Here is a 24034-nt window from a genome sequence, read left to right on the forward strand (position 1 = left end):
TACTTGATTTATTTTGAAACAAATCAAGGAATCTCTCTAGTTCTATTATATGTAATGATGATCTGTATTTATGGTATCACCTGGAAGAGCCTGGAATTAAGAAATTTAATAATGGTCACCATATTCATGTTTTGAAAAACACTAGCAAATTCTTTCCTCAGTTGTTTGTACTTCTCTTGAAATATGTCCCTTTGTCTTAAGACACTTCCTCCTCTCCTCCCCTCCCCTCCCCTCCTCTCCTCTCTCCTCTCCTCTCCCCTCTTCTCCTCTCCCCTCTCTCTCATATTACTTAGATTGAACCCAGTGGTGCTTTACCATTGAGCTACTTCCCCAGTTCCTTTTTTCATATTGAGACAAGTTGTCACTAAGCTACTGAGGTTGCCTTCAAACTTGTGCGCCTCCAGACTTAGCTTCTTGGTTTGCTGGGATTACAGGAGTGTGCCACTGTTGCCAGCCTAAGACCCTTCTCTTTAATCAAAGCTATGTTCACTCTGAAGATTATGAATACAGTACGTTCTGTTATCTGTGATTTCCTTCCTTTGTCCCATTAGTTGCTTAACTACCAAGCACTGTTAGGCACTGGGAATATAGTTACGAGCACTGGGAACATAGTTACGAGCTGTGTAGTTACCATGTTAGTGTCTGACCTCCTGAGCCATATATTCTGATGAATTGTACTTTATCAAATGAACTGTTCTAAAACAGAAATTCAGCTGTATCTTTAAGATATTAACTGTGAAATGTACATGAGTGTGTGTACAGGTTGTATGCATCCTTGACATTCAGTGGGCAATCCCGTTCTTGATTACAGCAACCCAGCCAGTACTGAGCTGATTCTTTTTTACACTTCATGTTCTTAATAAGGCATGCTGTTTGATTTGTGGTCTTTTATAACAGTGTGTTTGTTTGTGCTAGTGTCATGTCATTAACTTCATGCTTTTATGTGTGTTCTGCTTTTCATATTGTAACAAAAGTTTTAATATTTCTTAAATGTACACAATTTGCTAGGTAGTTCTCATATATATTTGGTTTGGGGAGAGGCTTAGAATTGAAGTTAATAATTTCATATTACCAATCTTATTAACCCTGCTGATCTTCTGCATGATCATAACAATCCATCTTCCAAATTCTCACCATACTCTGCAAACATAGTGACCAGGGTGACTCAGTGGACACAGCTGATTGCTTTTCACTCCTGATTTCCTCCTATCTTTTCTATAGCATTTGACTCTGTAGAATGATGTAGAGCGGAACACTGTCTTCACTTTTGGTTTTATGATTCGGAGCTTGCCTTTTCCTCTTTCTTTATTTTATGTGTTTGTTTCTCTGGTTATTTTTGTGTTACTGGGAATTTTACCCAGGGCTTTGTGTATGCTAAACAAGCACTTTGTCACTGAACTACATACATCCCCACACCTTAAAAAAATTGTTTTGGTTTGAGACAGGATCTTGCTAAGATGCTGAATCTGGCCTCTAACTTGTGATCTTATTTCTTCAGCATCCCAGTAGCTAAGATTATAGGTCTTTCAGTCTTAATCCTTTTATTTTATACTTTTCTTCAGTGACTATCATGTGTCAGTCACTGGTTTTGGTTCTAGGAAAGAGTAGTGCATCATATAGCATAGTCACTTCCCTCATGCAGTTCTTAATCTATCAATGAGATAATTGTTAATGATTCCTTAAATAATTTTTTTCACATCTTTTGTTGTCTGTGAGGTGCTGGAATTGAATCCAGGGCCTTGGGCATGCTAGGCAAGCACTCTACCACTAAGTTATATCCCTGAATTTTTCTTCGATAGGGTCTCGCTAAGTTGCCAAAACTTTCTTGGCTTTTCCTCCTGGTTCAGCCTCCTGATTATTTCACACTTTTGATAAGAGATATTGAGAAGAAGCATAGGGTGCTATGCTACCAGTGTAAAATGAGTGGCAAGATGAAGCTTTCCTGAAGAATGAATATGTTAACTCAGTTTGGAAAAGCTGGTAAAAGATGACCAAGTGAAAAGATTTTTCCAGGCAGAAAGAATAATCTACAAGGGCCCCTGAAATTAGTGTTATTAAGTTGGCACATACTATATATAATTAGAAGAAAGTTACTTAAAAGATCAATTTTTAGGGACCCAATCATGCTATGCATTTGTAGACCCTACTAGAAATTTTAGACTATTTTAGGACATATGGAGAAGATTTGTGCAAAGGCATGATGTGGAAATACCATTTAGTATTTTTTTTGTTTGTTTGTTTCTTCTTTTTTTTTTCTTTTTTGTACTTATTACTTAAATGCATTTATTCCATCAAATTCTATAGGTAAGTCTTTTCTCATCCTACATATCATTGTCATATTGTGAGCTAACATTTTCTTTCTTAGTTTGGGTTGTCATCTAGAGACACCTGGTTTTCTTTGTTTTTTCTTTTTTTTTAATTTTTTTTAGTTATACATGACAGTAGAGTTCATTTGGTAGATTATACAAGGATGGGATACATCTTATTCTAATTAGGACTTCAATCTTGGGAATATATATGATGGTGAGATTCACTGTGGTGTGTTCATATATGTACACAGGAAATTTATGTCAGATTAATTCCTCTGTCTTTTGATATCCTATTCACTCTTCTTCTCTTCATTCCCCTTTGTCCAATCTACTGAACTTCTATTCTTCCCTTCCCTGTCTCCCTTATCGTGGATTAGCTTCCACATATTAGAGAAAACATTCAACCTTTGGTTTCTTGGCATCAGCTTTTTCACTTAGTATGATTGTCCTCAGATCTGTCATTTACCAGCAAATGTCTTAAAGTCATTCTTCTTTGTGGCTGGGTAATACTCCATTGTGAATATATATCACAGTTTCTTTATCCATTCATCTGAAAGGTACTTAGGTTGCCTCCATAACTTACTTAGCTATTGTGAATTTTATAGCTATGAACATTGATGTGACTGTGTCACTGTACTATGCTGACTTTAAATACTTTGGGTATATACTGAGGAATCAGATGACTGGTTCCAATGGTGGTTTCATTCCTAGTTTTTTGAGGAATCTCCATGCTGCTTTTCAGAGTGTCGTACCAATTTGCAGTTCCACCAGCAATGTATAGTGTACCCGTTCTCCCTATATCCTCGCCAACATTTATTGTTACTTGTATTCTTAATAATTGCCATTTTGGTTGGAGTGAGGTGAAATCTCAGTGTAGTTTTAATTTTGTATTTCTCTAATGGCTAGAGCTGTTGAACTTTGTTTCATATGTTTGTGGACTATTGGTATTTCTTCTTTTGAGAAGTGTCAGTTCAGTACCTTTGCCCCTTTATTGATTGGATTATTTGTTTATTTTTTTTCCATTTAATCTGTATATTTATTTAAGGTGAAAACAAATCCTTCAATGATAAAATAAAAAAATAGAAGCTACTCTAACGCATGGAGACTAAATGGATAATTGAATGACAAATGGATAATAAAAGGAATTGAGGATGAAATGAAAAAATTCTTACTGGTAAATGGGAATACCAATATAATTTACCAAAATCTCTAGAACACTATGAAGGCAGTACTAACAGGAAAGTTCATTGCATTGAATTTTTTTATTTATTTATTTTTATCTTTTTGGTTATTTCTTTTCTTTTTTCTTTTTAAATTAAAAATCATAAATTTACATAGGGGAGTGTTGTTTGATTCATTCTGTTATTTTTTTTTCCCTTCCCCCCACCCCTCCCTCTTTTGTTTATTTTTTTGGTGTTAAGCTTTTTGAGATCTTTGTGTATCCTGGAAATTAACTCCTTATATGAGATGCTGGTGGCAAAGATTTCCCATTCTGTAGGCTCTCTCTTCATGTTCTTGATTGTTTCTGTGAGAAGCTTTTTAGTTTGATATCATCCCATTTATTGATTTTTGATTTTACTTCTGGTGCTTTAGGAGTCTTGTTGAGAAAGTCAGTTCCTGAGCTGATATGTTGGAGTGTTGGGCCTACATTTTCTTCTAGTAGGTGCAGGGTTTTTGGTCTAATAACTAGATCTTTGATCCACTTTGAGCTGAATTTTGTACAGGATGAGAGATAGGGTTTAGTTTTCATTCTACCACAAAAGGATTTCTGGTTTTCCCAGCATCATTTCTTGAAAAGGCTATCTCTTCTCCATTTGTATGTTTTTGGCATCATGTAGACAGCTGATTTTCAAATCTATGACATCTCTATACCCATTTCCCCACTGGGCATTTCCCCCTAGGTAGCCATAACTGTCTTCAAATTGGGAATTATATTTCTGGCAATTACATTTTCTTGAGAACAAAATTATATAATTCTTAAATTAGAAATGAAATGTTCTTGGGATTTTGTTTTCTGGTTAAATCATACTAATAATTTTGGTTAAAAATGGTATCTTAATTTGTAGTAATGTATACTTTTATACGTATTTGTAAACATGTTCTTAGTTGTTTCTCTTGTTACTTTTTCCTCTAGTTTGGCATCTTGCCAGCTGATGTCAGTATTTCCTCACCACCTTCAAAAGAAGATGGAGCTAGCCACCCAGCACTTCCTGATCCCCCTCCACTGCCCTCTTGTGGAGGGCTGCCACCTCCACCACCTCCTCCCCCGCCTCCCCCACTCCCAGGAACGCCCTTGCCATTTGGTGGTCCTGTGCCTCCACCTCCTCCTCTGGGCTTTTTTGGTGGACGATACTCTCCTCCTCCACCAGCACTGCCATTTGGGTTGAAACCAAAGAAGGAATTCAAACCTGAAATCAGCATGAGGAGATTGAATTGGTTAAAGGTGAAACATATAAATGGAGGAATAACATACTTTTATCTAGATTAAAATTTAATTTTGGATTAACTAATATATACTTTCCAGAGGGAACCCTAATCAAAGTGAAAAATGAATAAAATGGTATTATTTTTATTTAAAAATTAGACATGTTGAGACAAAGCCCTATGCAGGGGACGAAGGTGTCCTGGTTCATACATTTGATAAGAGTTGATGTTTCAATGAGATTTGATTTGTAATTAAATTGATAATTCACAATTATTGTGATGGAAACATATTTATGTAGAACTTCTCAAAAATACAAGTGTTACTGCTTCTAGGAAGTTATGTCTGTTGGTAGCTACTGGGAAAAATATTAGGTGTTGCCAGAAGCTGATATTTAGTCCACAGGAATTCAGAATCCTGCAGAAAGATAGTTTTATGGTTGCATAAATTGGGGAAATGCTGTATAATGAACATATCTTGCCCTTCAAGATTTGTAGCTCAGGTGAACATTAATAATGACTCTGAGAAATACAATTGAGAAGCAATAAACTTTATTTCATTCAACTGCAGTCCATACCTGTTTGATCATGGAAAGTTTTCCTTTCTCATCAGAACTTAAATGTTCTTTAGAATTTGTATTTCATTGAATAGACTTTGGGGAAAAATCTTTCAGAGGTTACTTCATAAACAACTGCTGGCAGCTTTGGGACCCTGGTTCTATACATTGCAATTGGGCTGGGACAGGTGAAATACTCAGCTGTTTGTGAATCAGTCTTCTCCCTGATTGCAGATCAGACCTCATGAAATGACTGAAAACTGTTTCTGGATAAAAGTAAATGAAAATAAATATGAAAATACGGATTTACTTTGTAAACTTGAGAGTACATTTTGTTGCCAACAAAAAGGTAAGCTTGACGTCTTGGTTATTTATTTATATTTAGAATTTTAACTGTCAATTTTCTTATGCCAGCCTCTACAAACATTATTTTAGAAATCCTATCCCTTATATTTTTATAGTATGAATGATAATGATCTCATGATAATGATAATGATCTCTTTTAAATAAAAGCAAATTTTATCGAATATTATATTAAGATGAGCAATTTTTAAAATGCAAATGATTAATATAAATTTTCATTTAAAATTTTTTGTATAATACTTGTTTTGAAGATGTTCTATTAGGGTAAATTAGAATTTTTGTTAAGGATATTTTCAGGGTCAATTTTATAATGAGAATTCCCTTTTGTCAGAGAAATAGAAGAAAGAAATGTCAGCCTTTCTCTAGTCAGAATTTTGCCACACTTAGTATTATAGCAACTGTTCCATAATTAATTGTTATAAACAAATGAGATAGATCAAATTTATTGTGTATTGAAAATTGACTTGAAAGAGAAGTGTTTTACATTATTATGTTTTTTTATTAAAAGCAAAGGACTTCATTTTGAAAATTGTTTTTTGATAGCCTAACCTGTGCAGTATGATTTAAAAAAAAAATTGAGTTGTACTCTTGTCTGAAAATTGAATTTATTTTATCCAGTCTCCCATGGGCCTGCCACTTAAATTCAATGGCTGATATTCACATACATTGTTAAGTTAATTTTTATGTGTATGTAAAACTAATACTTTAGGTTTGTAGCACAAGGCATTTTAGATCAATTATTACCTTTTAAGTTTTGAAAAGAACCTTTCTCACTCTAGCCCTGTGCCACCTATGTCCCTAGTCTCATTGAATTCAGAGCTGGCAGGGGGAGATTGTGCTGGGAGGATGCAGGTGGGAGGTCTGGGTATAGAGGGAGGAATTGACTTGTTAAAATGCCATGCTAGAGATGCCCCAAGTACCCAATTTAAATTGATCATCACAGCAACCCAAGGATATTGGCAGATACCTTAAAAATTTGTTTTCCTTTGAAATGCTTTTAAAAGTTCATTGTAAATTAGAAATTCTAAGAGATAATTATAAAATAAAGTAAATTTCTAGAATTTGTGGTACATCAAAAGCCTTTGCCAGATATTTCTGTGAGGAACATTTGTCTTGACTAAAACATTAAAAATAAAATATTGTGGTCTTTGCAAATGGAGAATTCTCAGCAAGCTCACCATGGGAAAACTTGTGAAGTAAGCAGATCTTAATTTTACCTTTTGATTGTGGAGAATCAAAATTTTCCTTGAATAAGATTAGTGCACTCTTCAAGGCAATCAAGCAAAGTATATGGCAGTTAAAATGTGTATTTACATGTAAAACACTTCAGAATTTCAGATTTCATAATCTGGAATTGATTAGTTTTCTCTGTGCTTTGCTAGTAGGTGCAAATGGTGGTACCTAAAAGCTATTTAAGTAATGCTGCCATCCATCTACTCTTTCTTTTTTCCCCTCTTTACTCTGATTACTTTCTTAATTAATGAGGCTTAAAAGGGAAACTTGTTAGCATGTCTTTAATTTAACTGTAGTGTTAGCCCTAAATGAAATAATTGGACCTTTAAAAAATTCTTAAGTCATCTAACTTTAGCCTTGAGATTCAAGGTTAAAAAAAAGATGTATTCACTCAGTCTAATACTAGTTGTACAGATGGAGATGAGAAATGATGATCATTTCTTTCCTCTTGGGCCTCCCAGTGTCGTTGTTCATTCTGAACCCTTGACTGGAATCTCTGTTATTTGAGTCAGAAGCAGGCAGGGGACCAAGCATCTTTTGTCTCATTTTGTCTCAGCTCAAATGGAGATTTCCCTTTTGTGTGTGTGTGTGCATGTGTGTATGTCCATGGATGATATTTTTAGGGTTAACAGAAAAGATGTGATCGTAAGCAATGCCAACATTTCATAATGCCAACTAGAGGTGGATTGTAAAGTACCTCAAGGAATAAATTCTAGAAAGCATTATATTAGGAGTTCTAAGTACACTTTTTGACATTACTGGTAAAGTATTAATTAGAAAAGGCCAATCATTGCTGCTTTTATTGTGTATTATAGCTAGGAAAAGATAAGAAAGGAAGGGAAAGAGAGATGTTCAAAAAGCTTAGGATAGCCTGTGGACTGGTGGAATGGACAGGCTGCTGCTCCTTGAAGTCTCTTTAGTTATGTGTGGCTTCTGAGGCCTACATCTCAATATTAATATTTGCCTATCCCCCTGACTCCAAAGATTTGAATACATTTTTTTATACTTTCTGAAGAATTCAGAATTAATCCTGACTACTTACACATTATTCATTCCAAGGTGAAAATCCAGTTGCTTCTCTACTCCTTGGTGTGCAAGGGGAGTGGAGAGGCATTGACTGTTGACTGATTTTAATCATTGTTCTGCCTATGAACTAGGCAGGGGAGGGACACGAATTCAGATTAATAAAGAATATGAAATGTTTTAGGGAAATGATGCATTTCCATTTTTTATTGCAGTGACTCTGTACTAAATAAGAATTAGGATTTCTCTGATGGCAAAGGTGGACATTCCGCTTAGTGCAGTGGCACATGCCTGTAATCCTGGTGGTTCGGGAGGCAGAGACGGGAGGATTGCAAGTTCAAAACCAGCCTCAGCAAGGGTGAGGCACTGAGCAACACTAAATAAAATGCACAATAGGGCTGGGGATGTGGCTAAGTGATTGAGTACCCCTGAGTTTAATCCCCAGTACCACAAAAAAAAGACATCATCTAAAATGATAGATGCCAAACCTGTGTGCTGTTTAACCACTTGAAATGGATAATGAGAACAAAAGAACTGAATCCAGGCCTTAAACTAGAACTTTCATTCTCACCTATCCTTTATCTATTTATTTTTTCATCAATAAATATGATTTTTTTCCCCCTTTACGGTAGATGGTACTTTAGATTTCCAGAACATTTATGTTCAGATACTGGGGTTTATAGGTCTAATATCCTGAGAGTTGGAAAAGGATGAAGAATTAATACCTACAGCCCATGTGGTGTCCCAGTCCTGGACCTGTGTCTTTTGTGTTATCTTGTTTAGTCTTTTTTTTCATTTTTATTTTTTTTTAATTTTATTTTATTGTAAACAAATGGGATACATGTTGTTTCTCTGTTTGTACATGGCATAAAGGCATACCATTTGTGTAATCATAAGTTTACATAGAGTAATGTTGTTCGATTCATTCTGTTATTTTTTCCCTTCCCCCCACCCCTCCCACCCCTCTTTTCCCTCTATACAGTGCTTCCTTCCTCCATACTTGCCCCCTCCCTAACCCTAACTCTAACCCTAACACTAACCCTTCCCACCCCCATTATGTGTCATCATCCACTTATTAGTGATATCATTCAGACTTTGGCTTTTTGAGATTGGCTTATCTCACTTAGCATGATATTCTCCAATTTCATCCATTTGCCTGCAAATGCCATAATTTTATCATTCTTTATGGCTGAGTAATATTCCATTGTATATATATACCACAGTTTCTTTATCCACTCATCAATTGAAGGGCATCTAGGTTGGTTCCACAATCTGGCTATTGTGAATTGAGCAGCTATGAACATTGATGTGGCTGTATCTCTGTAGTATGCTGATTTTAAGTCCTTGAGGTATAGGCCAAGGAGTGGGATAGCTGGGTCAAATGGAGGGTCCATTCCAAGTTTTCTAAGGAATCTCCACACTGTTTTCCAGAGTGGCTGCACTAATTTGCAGTCCCACCAGCAATGTATGAGTGTACCTTTCTCCCCACATCCTCGCCAACACCTGTTGTTGCTCGTATTCTTGATAATCGCCATTCTAATTGGGGTGAGATGGAATCTTAGGGTGGTTTTGATTTGCATTTCTCTTATTACTAGAGATGTTGAACATTTTTCCATATGTTTGTTGATTGCTTGTAGATCTTCTTCTGTGAAGTGTCTATTCATTTCCTTAGCCCATTTGTCAACTGGATTATTTGAATTCTTGGAGTAGAATTTTTTGAGTTCTTTATAGATTCTGGAGATTAGTGCTCTATCTGAAGTATGATTGGCAAAGATATTCTCCCACTCTGTAGGCTCTTTCTTCGCATTGCTAATATTTCCTTTGCTGAGAGAAAGCTTTTTAGTTTGAATCTATCCCAGTGGTTGATTCTAGCTTTTATTTCTTGTGCTATGGGAGTCCTGTTAAGGAAATCTGGTCCTAAGCCGACATGTTGAAGATCTGGACCTACTTTTTCTTCTATAATCTGCAGGGTCTCTGGTCTGATTCCGAGGTCCTTAATCCATTTTGAGTTTAGTTTCGTGCATGGTGAGAGATATGGGTTTAGTTTCATTCTGTTGCATATGGATTTCCAATTCTCCCAGCACCATTTGTTGAAGAGGCTATCTTTTCTCCATTGAATATTTTTGGCACCTTTGTCTAGAATGAGAAAATTGTATTTATTTGGGTTTGTGTCCGTGTCCTCTATTCTGTACCATTGATCTACCTTTCTATTTTGGTACCAATACCATGCCGTTTTTGTTACTATTGCTTTGTAGTAGAGTTGAAGATCTGGTATTGCAATACCCCCTGTTTCACTCTTCCTGCTAAGGATTGCTTTAGCTATTCTGGGTTTCTTATTCTTCCAGATGAATTTCATAATTGCTTGCTCTATTTCTGTAAGGTACGTCATTGGGATTTTAATTGGAATTGCATTGAATTTGTATAGCACTTTAGGTAGTATGGCCATTTTGACAATATTAATTCTTCCTATCCAAGAACATGGAAGATCTTTCCATCTTCTAAGGTGTTCTTTAATTTCTTTCTTTAGTGTTGTATTGTTCTCATTGTAGAGGTCTTTCACCTCTTTTGTGAGATTGACTCCCAAGTATTTTATTTTTTTCGAGGCTATTGTGAATGGGGCAGTTTTCCTAATTTCTCTTTCTGAAGATTCATCACTTATGTATAAAAATGCATTGGATTTATGAGCATTGATCTTGTAACCTGCTACTTTACTAAATTCACTTATGAGTTCTAAGAGTTTTCTGGTGGAATTTCCAGGTTCCTCTAAATATATAATCATGTCATCAGCGAACAGGGATAGTTTGAGTTCTTCTTTTCCAATTCGTGTCCCTTTAATTTCTTTGGTTTGTCTAATTGCTCTGGCTAGAGTCTCAAGAACAATGTTAAACAGAAGTGGTGAAAGAGGGTATCCCTGCCTTGTTCCAGTTTTTAGGGGGAATGCTTTCAGTTTTTCACCATTTAGAATGATATTAGCCATGGGCTTAGCATAAATGGCCTTTACAATGTTAAGGAATGTTCCCACTATCCCTATTTTTTCTAGTGTTTTGAACATGAAGGGATGCTGTATTTTATCAAATGCTTTTTCTGCATCTATTGAAATAATCATGTAATTCTTGACTTTAAGTCTATTGATATGGTGAATGACATTTACTGATTTCCTGATGTTGAACCAACCTTGCATCCCTGGGATGAAACCCACTTGATCATGGTGCACTATCTTTTTAATATGTTTTTTGTATGCGATTTGCTAAAATTTTGTTGAGAATTTTTGCGTCGATGTTCATTAAGGATATTGGTCTGAAATTTTCTTTCCTTGATGAGTCTCTGTCTGGTTTAGATATCAGTGAGATATTGGCTTCATAGAATGAGTTTGGGAGGGTTCCCTCCTCTTCTATTTTATGGAATACTTTGAGAAGTATTGGAATGAACTCTTCTTTAAAGGTTTTGTAGATCTCGGCTGAGAACCCATCTGGTCCCGGACTTTTCTTTGTTGGTAGGCTTTTGATGACTTCTTCTATTTCAGTACTTGAAATTGGTCTATTTAAATTGTGTATGTCCTCCTCGTTCAGTTTAGGCAATTCGTATGTCTCTAGAAACCTGTTGATGTGTTCGAAATTTTCTATTTTGTTGGAGTATAGATTTTCAAAATAGCTTCTAATTATGTTTTGTATTTCACTCGTGTCTGTTGTGATATTTCCTTGTTCATTCCGAATTTTAGTGATTTGGGTTTTCTCTCGTCTTCTCTTTGTTAGTGTGGCTAAAGGTTTATCAATTTTGTTTATTTTTTCGAAGAACCAACTATTTTGTCAATTTTTTGTATTGTTTCTTTTGTTTCAATTTCATTGATTTCAGCTCTGAGTTTAAATTATTTCCTGTCTTCTACTACTTTTGGTGCTGATCTGTTCTTCTTTTTCTAGGGCTTTGAGCTGTAGTGTTAGGTCGTTTATTTGTTGAGTTTTACTTCTTTTATTAAATGCGCTCCATGAAATAAATTTCCCTGTAAGTACTGCTTTCATAGTATACCAGAGATTTTGATATGATGTTTCTTTGTTCTCATTTACCTCTAAGAATTTTTTAATTTCCTTCCTAATATCTTCTGTTATTCATTCATCATGTAATAGCATATTGTTTAATCTCCAGATGTTGGAATAGTTTCTGTGGTTTACTCTCTATTTCTAACTTCAATCCATTATGATCTGATAGAATACATGGTAGTGTCTCTATCTTCTTGTATTTGCTAACATTAGCTTTATGGCATAATATATGGTCTATTTTAGAGAAGGATCCATGTGCTGCTGAGAAGAAAGTGTATTCGCTCTTGGTTGGATGGTATGTTCTATAAATGTCCATTAAGTCTAAATTATTGATTGTGTTATTGAGATCTGTGGTTTCTTTGTTCACTTTTTGTTTCAAAGATCTGTCCAGTGGTGAGAGAGGCGTGTTAAAATCACCTAGTATTATTGTGTTATGGTGTATTTGGTTTCTGAAATTGAGAAGGATTTGTTTGACATACATGGATGAGCCACTGTTTGGGGCATAGATGTTTATGCTTGTTATATCTTGCTGATTTATGCTTCCCTTAAGCAGTATGAAATGACCTTCTTTATCCCTTCTGACTAACTTTGGCTTGAAGTCCACATTGTCTGAAATGAGGATAGATACTCCAGCTTTTTTGGTGAGTCAATGTGCATGGTATGTTTTTCCCCATCCTTTCACCTTTAGTCTATGTGTATCTTTTTCTATGAGGTGAGTCTCTTGTAGGCAACATATTGTTGGATCTTTCTTTTTAATCCAGTCTGCCAGTCTATGTCTTTTGATTGATGAATTCAGGCCATTAACATTCAGGGTTATTATTGAGATATGATTTGGTTTCCTGGTCATTTTGGTTCATTTTTTAAATTTTATTTATTTATTTGTTTGACACAACTTGGTTCCTTCTTTATTTGACAATTCCTTTAGGATAATTCCTCCCTTTGCTGATTTGCTACTTTGTTTTTCATCCCTTCCTCATGGAATATTTTGCTGAGAATGTTCTGTAATGCTGTCTTTCTTTTTGTAAATTCTTTTAGCTTTTGTTTATCATGGAAGGATTTTATTTCATCGTCAAATTTGAAGGTAAGTTTTGCTGGGTATAAGATTCTTGGTTGGCATCCATTTTCTTTCAGGGCTTGAAAAATGTTGTTTGAGGCCCTTCTAGCTTTTAGGGTCTGGATTGAAAAATCTGCTGATACCGGTATTGGTTTCCTCCTGAATGTAATTTGGTTCTTTTCTCTCACAGCCTTTAAAATTCTGTCTTTATTTTGTATGTTAGGTATTTTCATTATAATGTGCCTTGGTGTGGGTCTGTTGTAATTTTGTGTATTTGGAGTCCTATAAGCCTCTTGAACTTGATTTTCCATTTCATTCTTCTGATTTGGGAAATTTTCTGATATCATTTCATTGAATAGATTGTTCATTCCTTTGGTTTGTTTCTCTAGGCCTTCCTCAATCCCAATAATTCTTAAATTTGGCCTTTTCATGATATCCCATAGTTCTTGTAGATTCTGTTCATGATTTCTTACCATCTTCTCTGTTTGTTCAACTTTGTTTTCAAGGTTAAATATTTTGTCTTCAATGTCTGAGGTTATGTCTTCCAGGTGTTCTATCCTACTGGATATGCTTTCTATGGAGTTCTTAATTTGGTTTATTGTTTCCTTCATGTCAAGGATTTCTGTTTGGTTTTTTTTCATTATCTCTAACTCTATTGAAATGATCTTTTGCTTCCTGTATTTGCTCTTTTAACTGTCGATTGGTGCGATCATTCAATGCTTGCATTTGCTCTTTCATCTCATCGTTTGCTTCCCTGATCATTTTAATTATGTACATTCTGAACTCCTTTTCTGTCATTTCTTCTGTCATGCTGTCGTTCGGTTTTATTGATGTAACATCTAGATTTGTTTGCAGCATTTTCTTCCCTTGTTTTCTCATATTGTTCAGGTATCAGTGGACTGCTGTGATATTGTAGATTTCCTCTATTGACTTACAATGTCCCTGAAGATTTCTATATATATCCCCTCTTAGCCTTCAGTAGGCTGAAGTCTTGGAGGAAGTTGATAATGCGGTGCTCCACAAGGAATCTGCCTCTCTAGGAGTGGTGGCCTTCTGGTGGGGTATATTCCCTGCTGGTGGGCAAAGGAGCCTCTACTTGTTGACCAATGGTCATCAAAAGGGGACCTAGACTGTGGGCTGAGGCAAGGCCTGTTTGGGCCCGAGTCTCTGGTTTTACCGTCCTTGTGGGGAAACCTCACCCGGCAGGGAAGACTCAGCCGGTGGGGAGGTCTCGTTGGTTAGTTCCCTCCTAGAGGTTCCCCTCAATTTACGGCTACCGCCTGGGCTGGGCTGCCTTCCTCTGCAACGTTCCCAGGGGCCCGGCCCTACCTCCTGGGCCCAGGAGCCTCACCCTTTGCAGATGAATCTCCTTAGGCTGCCCCTCCTCAGAGAATGTGCCCGCAGTCCTGGAACCTTTGCTCCGCCCCTAAGCGTGTCTCTGTGGGGTTCTTCCACCAAGAAGCCTCCTAGATCCTGGGACCCTGCTGTGCACCTAATCGCCTGGGTATGCGGCCCCTCCTCTGAGCAGGTACTTGGGGCCCCGTACAATCGCTCTGAGTCCCAGAGACCCGCCACACACCTCTTCCTCCAGACAGCCGCCCAGTATTGCAGTGCGGTCATTAGGAGTCCAAGCAACTCACTGTGTGCCTCCTCCCACCAACCACCCTTAGCCCTGGGCAATCAATCAATCCGAGTCGAAATGACCCTCCCCGTTCCTCCTCCTCCTCCAGGTAACCCCCCGGGTGTTCAAGAGCGATCGCTCTGAGTGGCTCTGAATCCACGTGACCCGCTGCACGCGTCCTCTGGGCAACCGCCCGGAGCTCTGGTGTGGCCACTGGAGACCAAGCGACCCACCGCACTTCTCCTCCAGGCAGCCCCCTTGAGTTCAGGAGCAGTCGCTTTAAGTCCAAACAACTCACCAATCGCCTCCTCCTCTTAGCAGCCGCCTGGAGCTCTAATGCAGTCAGTGCGAGGCCAAACGACCTCCCGCGCTCCTCCTCCTCCTCCTCGTCCTCGTCCTCAGGGCAGGTCCTGGTGTTCAGAAGCAATCGCTCTGAGTCCAAACAGCTCTCCGCGCAGCTCCTCCTCTGGCAACTGCCTGTAGCTCTGGTGCAGTCACTCCGAATCCAAGCGGCCACGCACCTCCTCCTCCTCCTCCTCAGGGCAGGCCCCGGTGTTCTGAGTCCACACAACTCTCCTCGCCGCTCCTCCCCTGGGCAGCCGCCGCAGCCCCAGTGGTTGCTCCGAGTACCAGCCCTGTGCTCTTGTTTAGTCTTTACCACATCTCAGCTGATATCTTTTCTCCTTATCTTCTGATTACAAAACAATTTTTATTTTCCAAGTGTCATCTTTTCTCACCTTTCTATAGATATAGCAAGATATTTTATTAAGAATAAGGACATTTTCTCCTAATTCCTGTTGCCCTTTATTTTATTTATTTATACACACACATATATACTTATACACACACACACACACATACACACACATCCCATACTTTTTTCTCCCCCTCAGATCTTAGTTTGTTTCTTAATCTGCGTGAGACCATTTATAATGTTGTTCAGGGAAAATGCCTTCTGTCATATATTAGGACATACAGCCTTTTCCTAAAAGCCTTTTCCTTTTTCTACATTTTTTTCCTGCAATTCTGTTGTATCATTGTTTCATACTTGACTTTGCTGTTGAGTATGGTTTTCGTCTCTCTTTTCTAAGTTTCTGAGATACATGTTAGCTTTCCGTATTTGAAATTCCTCTGAAAATACATATGAGCATTTTTTAATTTTATTTTTTGGTACTGGGGATTGAACCTAGAGGTGGTGTACCACTGAGCAACATCCCCAGCACTTTTAATTATTTAGACCATGTCTCTCAAAATTGCTGAGAGTGATTCTCCTGCTTGAGCTTACAGAATTGCTGGGACTACAGGCATTTGCCACTGTACTTGGCATATATAGGCATTTTTCCATATTACCATTTTTGTTTTATTCTTTCCTTTCTTCTGTTATTCCATTTGATTGCCACTATTCCAGTTCACAAGTGTATTGCACATTTACTTGGGCTTGAGTTAAGGACTGGGAGCGTGGGAGTGAATAAGGGAATCATCTTTCTTCTATTGCTTGTAGAGTTTTTGAAAATCTCAGTCAAGCTCTCAGTTGAAGCAGAAGAATGGGGTGGAACACGAAACAACAAATACTGATTTTTATTTTAGAAGAGACTGCCATATTTTACGATCTTTGGCTTCTGTTGAGACTTAACAAGGTTATAAAAGAACATTGTTTATATATCTCTCTGAAATTTAATCACAATATTCATATATTGAACATTTGGTATCATCAAAATAGTGCTAATGACCTGTGTATTTTTTACCAGATTGGAAGCATCTGTTGGTTAATTTTAACAGGCTGTTGGAAAATAGATTGAAGTATACTAACAGGTTATTGGTGTTGGATTTGTCAACTAAAATTAATATTAATTACTTTCATTATTCACAAACTGTTAACTTAATAGGGATTAAAGGACTTTCTGGAAGTATATGAATAGTCTAATTCAGTTAGACTGATTTCATATGAAAATCTGGTTCCACAATTGTTAGCTTTTTGAAGTAATCACATTTTATAACAGGTGCATCATATTTGCAGATTGGGCCAATAAAGTGGTTTATAAATAATTTCTTACCTGAATAGTTATGGCATATGGAAACAGTTAATGGATTATGCACTTAAAAACAAATCAAGCTTAGATTTCTGACATCATAGTTCAGTGGACAAAGCTTTGGGCTAGGAAGTGATAAACCACAGATTATCCCAATGACTTGGCTGTGTTCAAGATGTCATTTTGTTTTTGAAACACAGTTTGTTCCTTTTATACACACAAGTGTATAAAAAGTTCTATGCTACCTCACCAAGCCTAAAATAAGATGAGCAGTACAATTTATAATTGAGAAATATGGATGTGGATCTTACACATCCTGAAGTTATCTGAAAAGAACATTTGATGAATAGTAATTTAGAAAGATTGGAGAAGAAGAAAATGGTTAATTAAGTATTCTTTAGGAATGTATCACTTGGTTCTTGTCTGTGGCTAAATCTCAAAAGAACTGAAGACACAAGTAATTATGAGATGCGTTGAGAGTGCCTTATCCCATTAGAATATATCCCATCGATACCAGGTACAGTGTATTCTGTGTTGCATTGCTGAAGAAATAGAAATTTATTCTTAAATCCTCATATTATTAGAGTCATAAGAAGCTCAATGAAGTGACTTTATTTTGTCTGGATCCACAATAGACTCTCAGATGCCTGGGACCACAAAACACTTTGGCTACATGCTTAGTTGTATAGCATATTTATGATGCATACTAATAGAAATTTTATAGATTCATGAATATAGATGCATTTTTTGGACACTGCCTACATACTGACAAATGGGGAGATTCGGGTGTGTGTGTCTTGGTCATGTGTATGCATAAAAACAGTCTTTTTTTTTCCCCCTCCTTTCCCTTGCAATAAGGAATAGTACTATTGTAGGGGATTTGTATGGAGTCACTTGTCTAGTTGTGGACTGGGGAGCATTGCCTCATTTCCATAAAAATTCACTTTGTGTTTTAATTCTGGTAGCAATTTTCAGGTCTATCTACAGCTATCAAGTCTGAACAAATTATAAAACTTTTACCTTTGTTACTGTGCACCTTTTTCTCAGGATTTCTCTTCCCCATTTAACCAGGGCATCTCTTATTGACTATGATTTCTTGAAGTACATGTTCCCCTGGCAGGCAGTTCTTTGCTTCATCTGCCTCATCTCATGGTTTATCACTCAGGATTTCTACAAAAAATTGGCATACATTGAGGTGAGCCCCAATTACAATGTCTGTTATCAAGAATGCAAGCAACAATAGGTATTGCAAGGATATGGGGAAAAGGCACACTCGAACATTGCTGGTGGGGTAAAATTGGCATAGCCTCTCTGGAAAGCAGTATGGAGATTCCTTAGAAAACTTGGAATGGAACCACCATTTGACCCAGCTATCCCACTTCTTGGCTTATACCCAAAGGACTTAAAATTAGCATACTACAGTGATGCAGCCATATCAATGTTTATAGCAGCTTAATTCACAATAGCTAGATTGTGGAACCAACCTAGATGCCATTCAGTTGATGCATGGTATATATACACAGTGGAATATTATTCAGCTGTAAAGAAACATAAAATTATGACATTTGCTGGTAAATGAATGGAGTTGGAGAATATCATGCTAAGCGAAATAAGCCAAGCCCAAAAAACCAAAGGCTGAATGATTTCTCTGGTAAGTGGATGATGATACATAATGCGGGGGTGGCGTCAGGGAAGATAGAGGAAGAATAGATTATGTAGAGGGAAATGAGGGATGGGGAGGGGGTGGGGGGAAGGAAAGATAATAGAATGAGACAAACATCATTACCCTATGTACATGTATGATTATGCACATGGTATGTTCCACTTTGTGTACAACCAGAGAAACAATAGTTGTACCCCATTTGTGTACAATGAATTGAAATAAAAAATATTTTAAAAAAACTTAAAAAATTCGTATACATTATTACTCACTTGAAAAAAATAAATGAAGCTCATTCTTCTGAATGTACTCCTTCCCCGCAACCCCACAGTTTGGAACAGATAAAGTCCCCTGGAGTTTGCAGTGTAAGTTGATCTTGTACTTCAAGCATGGGAAGTGGGTGGGGCACTGTAGGGCACTCAAAAGTAGGTGCAATGGATTTCTAGTTGGGTTGTATGCTATATAGGAATTTGATATTAAATAGTATAGCAAATCCTTTTGTAACAGAAACAAACTTTCAGGATAAAGTAACTTTATTATGTATTTTATAAATTCAAGTTTATAAAATATATAAATTAGCTTTTGAGATGGTCGAATGTTCCTGTGTTTCAATAAGCTGAGTCTTTGATGGGAAAGGTTAAGGACATTAAGTTAGGCTTCCTGTTTTGTGCCCTGGTAGAAGGGAGCTGAATGTCAGGGACCTGGGCTTGGCTGCTGCCTATTGAAATGTATGTGGCTTTTCTTTTGATAATTCAAGAGACCAATACATTACTTATCGACTTATCGTGGGATATTTCGTGTAACGTAGGATAATATTTTAAGGCAGTTTCAGCACTAGCCTAATCCTTTTTTTTTTTTGGGTTAGATCTTTCTATGTAGCCCAGGCTGACCTTGAACTCCTGGCCTCATGTGATCCTCTTGCCTCATACTCCTGAGTAGCTGGGACTATGGGCATGTGCCACCTTTTCAGCTCTAGCCTATCCAGTTTTGGATCTTGCTTTAATAGTATTCTATAATGCATTTGACAATGAAAGTATATATGAGATGGGGCAAAACATGAAACTCCTTCATTAGACAATAATACAAGAACAGTAATGATAGCATATTTTTTTGACCTGTTAAAACATTTACTTCATTTATATTGTTTTATTCGTCCCCCAAAACAATTCTGGGAAAGAACCAAGGCAAATGTTAGATACATTTTGTACAGAAGAAAAAGTTATGTTCAAGTGAAGTTCAGCTAAAAAGAGCAGCCAGTCTGAACGGAATACAGATCTGAGTCAAAAGCCATTGCTCTTTCTGCTGTGGCACACTGCTTCTCTGATTAAAAGAAATCCTATTATGTTTTATTTAAAGTGTTCTTCTTTGATTTAAAATAATTTTCCTCTCATCTCCTGCCACCTTACCACTGCCCCACAGCAGTTCATCCTCATCCCACAATTTATATTAAAGGCTTTAAAAACTTGCCATTTTTTATTAAGACCATCTTTCATCATTTGGTACCTCTATTCAGTTCTGTAAGTATTTGAGCTGTAAATACTAACACCATGCTGTGGAGTGTACAGGAGAAGTGAGGGACTCTGTGGAGTCCACCGTGCAAGTATGTAACCCTGGCTTTATAGCTGTAGTTTTTTCCTCTATAAAATGGGGGACATAATGCCCATCTCATGGGGTTATTGTGAAGAGTATATAATGAATATTGCAAAGCATCTTTTGTAGTGCCCACCTCATTGTGTTACTGAGGAAATGTTAAATTGTTTTGAGAATGCAGGCCATCCTGCCCTCTCACCCTTCTCCTCTTCCTCAGCTTCTGGTAATAAACATTCTACTTTAAACAAAATGTTTGAAATAAACATTTTTAGATGAGCTTTTTTAAGAGTGAGATCATTTTGTACTTGTCTTTCTGCGCCTAACTTCTTTCACTTAACATTATCATTTCTAGTTCCATTAATGTTGCCACAAATGCCAGAATTTCATTTTTTTTCTTCCTGTGCCTGAGTAGCATTCCATTTTATTGATTCATCAGCTGATGAATTTTCAGGTAGTTTCCTTTTCTTAGTTAGTGTGACTAGTGCAAAATGAACATGGGAAGGTAGATATTTCTTCCATATACGAATTTCATTTCTTTTGACTGTATGCCTGGTGGGGAATGCTGGGTTATATGGCAATTTTTATTTTTAAATTTTTTGAAGGCCCTCCATGCTGATTCCTATAATGATATACCAATTTATGTTCTTACCAACACTGTGAATGGTGTCACTTTTCTCCAAATTCTTGCCAGCACTTGTCTTTTATCTTTTTCATAGTAGCCATTTGTACTAGAGTGAATTATACTTAATTGTGCTTTGTCTTACATTGATCAGTGATGTGGAAGCATATTTTGGTCATTTGTATGTCGTCTTTTGAGAAATGTCTATTTAGGTCTATTGCCCATTTTAAAATCAGGTATTTGTTTTTTTTTTTTTAAATTTTTTGTTATTGAACTTTTGAAGTTTCTTATATTCTATATTTTAACCCCCTTTCAGATGTATCATTTGTACATATTTTTATCCCATTCTTTAGGTTGTTTCTTCATTCCGGTGATTATTTCCTTAGCTGTTGCAGATTTTTTTCCTTTGGTGTAATCCCATTTGTGTATTTTTGTTTCGGTTTCCTGTTCTTTTGAATTCTTCAGAAATGCCTTGCCTATTCCAGTGACCTGAAGTGTTTCCCCTGTGTTTTATTCTAGTAATTTCACAGTTTAATCCATTTAGAGTTGTTTTTTTTAAACTGGTGAGAGATAGGGATCTAATTTGATTCTTTTGAGTGTGAATACCCATTTTTTTTAAACACCATTTAATGAAGAAATTGTCCTTTTCCCCAGACCTTTCTTGGCACCTTAGTCAAAAATTCAGTTGACTGCAGATGTGTGGGTTTATTTCTAGGTTCTCATCTTGCTCCATTGGTGTGTTTGTTTTTATGCCAGTATACCCAGTGACACAATTTTTTTGACCTATGTTTAGCTATAACCCTGCTTCCATTTATGCTTTCTAAACCACAAAACTACTGTGCTAACTGACCTTTTAAAAGAGGCACTTATGAAGCTTAATGTAACACTCATCTATTCCATTAACTTTACAAAGTAATAGTATATTCTCCTGTACATCTTGTTCCTTTCATTTTCAGATATCTTATTGAATGCTTTATTAAGTTTCTTAAGGAAGAGATTTGTTAAAGCAGCAATAAATATAAATATGTATTCCCCCCCCCCCCTTTATTTTCTTATTCAATGATTTTTGTTTCAGCTTATGAGTCATTGATGGATTTGGGGCCTAGTGATTTTTGTAGGTTTATGGGATTTAAATCTGTAGTTTTTTGCTTTGCTTTTCTTGGTGTGATTTAATTCTAGAACATTGAGCTGATGGCTTCAAAGTGATTTCTGAAAAGCTCATTGAGTCCTTTATAAAACCTTACTGGTACTTTTTAATAATTCATTATTATTTTGACAGTTATTTATAGTCTCAAAGATTAGTGAGGATGGTATGGATGGCTTAATGTAATTATGGGACTGGGATGCATTAAGGCATTAGGAACCTTTAGTGGGTAGGCAAATAGAAGTGCCAAATAAAGCTTATAGGCTAAATTCTCCCCAGGGTTTGCAGGAAGGGTGATAACTGTTAATTTTCTTAGTTTCATAGAGCGCTGGCAGAAGGTTCAGAGCAGTGATAATTTTTCCGGAATAGATTGCTCTTTTTTTACTTCCTCTGTGTCTTGTAAGGTAAGAGAAATTAGTTGGATGAACTATATAAAATTGTTGCAATTTTCTTTTTCAAGTATCGGAGACTTCATATGTTTCTAAACAAATTAAGGAAATACATAAAGAAAAATGTCTTTAGTTAGTAGCTAAGTTGAGATTGAGTGTTAGTATTTCTACTACTTTCTTCTGTTTCCCTATTAGCTTGTCAAATAATTGAAAAGGAGGACAAAGCTCTTCAGAAAATAGAACTTACTGCTTCCAAAACTATCAGTAGAAAATGACCTTGGAATTTTACATGCTGCTTTTGTGTATAGTAATCTTTTCCTGCAGGGAACCATTAAAGCCTGGAAGTCATGTGGTTGGTGGTCCTGGAGTTTGTTAATTTGACATCTCAGTGACATTAGGACTCTGGGTTGGCTTCTGGTCCATTTTATTAGCTTTCCATTCAGTTTTCACACAGTATATCTGGCAGAGAAAGGGGAAATTGTGCTCACAAATGGGTCTTTGTTTTATTTTTCTACTACTTTTATAACAAACTATCATGGATTTAATAGCTTAAAAAAATCCATACATTTATCTTCCCATTTTGTAGCTTTAAAGTACAACATGGTTCTCATGACTACAGTCAAGGCATCAGCATAGTTGTATTCGTTTCTTGAGACTTCAAGGAAGAATCTGCTTCCATGCCTTTTCTATTTTTAGAGGCTACCTCTGTCCCTCAGCTGTGGTACCCATTCTCTGTCTTCAAAGAAGCCAGCAATGGTGATAGTGGGGAACATCCTCATGTTAAGTCTCCCTCACTTGGTTTCAGTGGTGACATCTCTGTATGTGACCTAGCTTTGGAAAGGTACTTTTAGTACCCAGGTGATTAAATTGGCTACTTGGCCAATCCAATCTACCCTCCCTCCCACAGGCTCCTTAATGTTAGTTCCACCTGCCAAGTTCCTTTTTCCATATAAGATAAAATATCCACTTGTTCCAGGGATTAGGACATGTATGTCTTTAGCAGAGGAAGTAGAGACTAAGACAAGCTATGCCATACAATTGCAATGTTTTATAGGTGTGTGGCCCTGTTATTATCACTTAATTAACATTGGATCTTTTTCTTTTAGCCCTGGATTCCTTTTACAGAAATGCCATCTTAAGACTCTCGGTGTACTGTGACTCAACTTTTTAAATCATTTGTTCTGTTCAATAAATGTATAGAGGTTTAATTTTCAATTACATTAACATGTTTTTGTTACAATATTTAAGTTGCCTTTCTGGATTTGTAGGGAAAATCCTTAGGTTGTTGATGGGCCTTTATTTCATTTACTTATTACTATGTGGTGCTGAGAATTGAATCCAGTGTCTTATCCATGCTAGGCAAGTACTCTACCACTGAGCCACAACCCCAGGGCCCCTTTTTATTCTTATATCTAATGTGCAACAGGTATCATAGTTGGCTGTATATTATTCAGTTTGTAATGTATGGTACTATTTTCATTGGGGGGATTATTATGTTTTTGTGTATGTGTATATTTTACATTTTTCTTTTTAACTTAGAAATATCCTTTTTAAACTTAGGGTAAAGAGTCATTGGCATTTGTAACATTTTTTGTGACATTTTTTGTGCTGTTATTTCTTTTAAGGATGAAAGAGAATCTAATACTAATTAGGAAAAAGAAATATTTTATATGTTATCACTTGTTGGACAATATCAGTTACTATATTGCCTGTTAATAATCTAAATTTTCTTATTTTCAAATTCAGTAATATTTTGGAATAGATATTGTTATCCTTGTCCTATGATGTTTCACAACATGTTTTTATCTGAATATTTATGACAGGGACATTGGGAACAGGGGGACTCTTTTCCTGGTCTAAGTATTACTCAAATCTAATGAGCATCTACAAATGGATATAAATATATAATTTCATTACCACCTGCAAAAAGTTATTATAATTGCATATTTCAATGGATAATTTAAAATACAATATATAAAATTTATTT

At 36.5% G+C, this 24034-nt stretch overlaps 1 protein-coding gene across 1 annotated transcript in view; it reads left to right on the top strand.

Annotated features, from left to right (window-relative positions):
• Positions 1–24034, top strand: part of DIAPH3 (diaphanous related formin 3) — a 495179-nt gene that overhangs the window by 201964 nt on the left and 269181 nt on the right. The window contains exons 16-17 of the mRNA XM_079137635.1: positions 4444–4752; positions 5522–5636. Of these exons, the coding sequence (XP_078993761.1) occupies positions 4444–4752; positions 5522–5636 (424 nt within the window). The remainder of the gene's footprint in view (positions 1–4443; positions 4753–5521; positions 5637–24034) is intronic.

The sequence above is a fragment of the Sciurus vulgaris genome (assembly GCF_902686455.1).
Source record: "Sciurus vulgaris genome assembly, chromosome: 4".
NCBI lineage: Eukaryota > Metazoa > Chordata > Mammalia > Rodentia > Sciuridae > Sciurus > Sciurus vulgaris.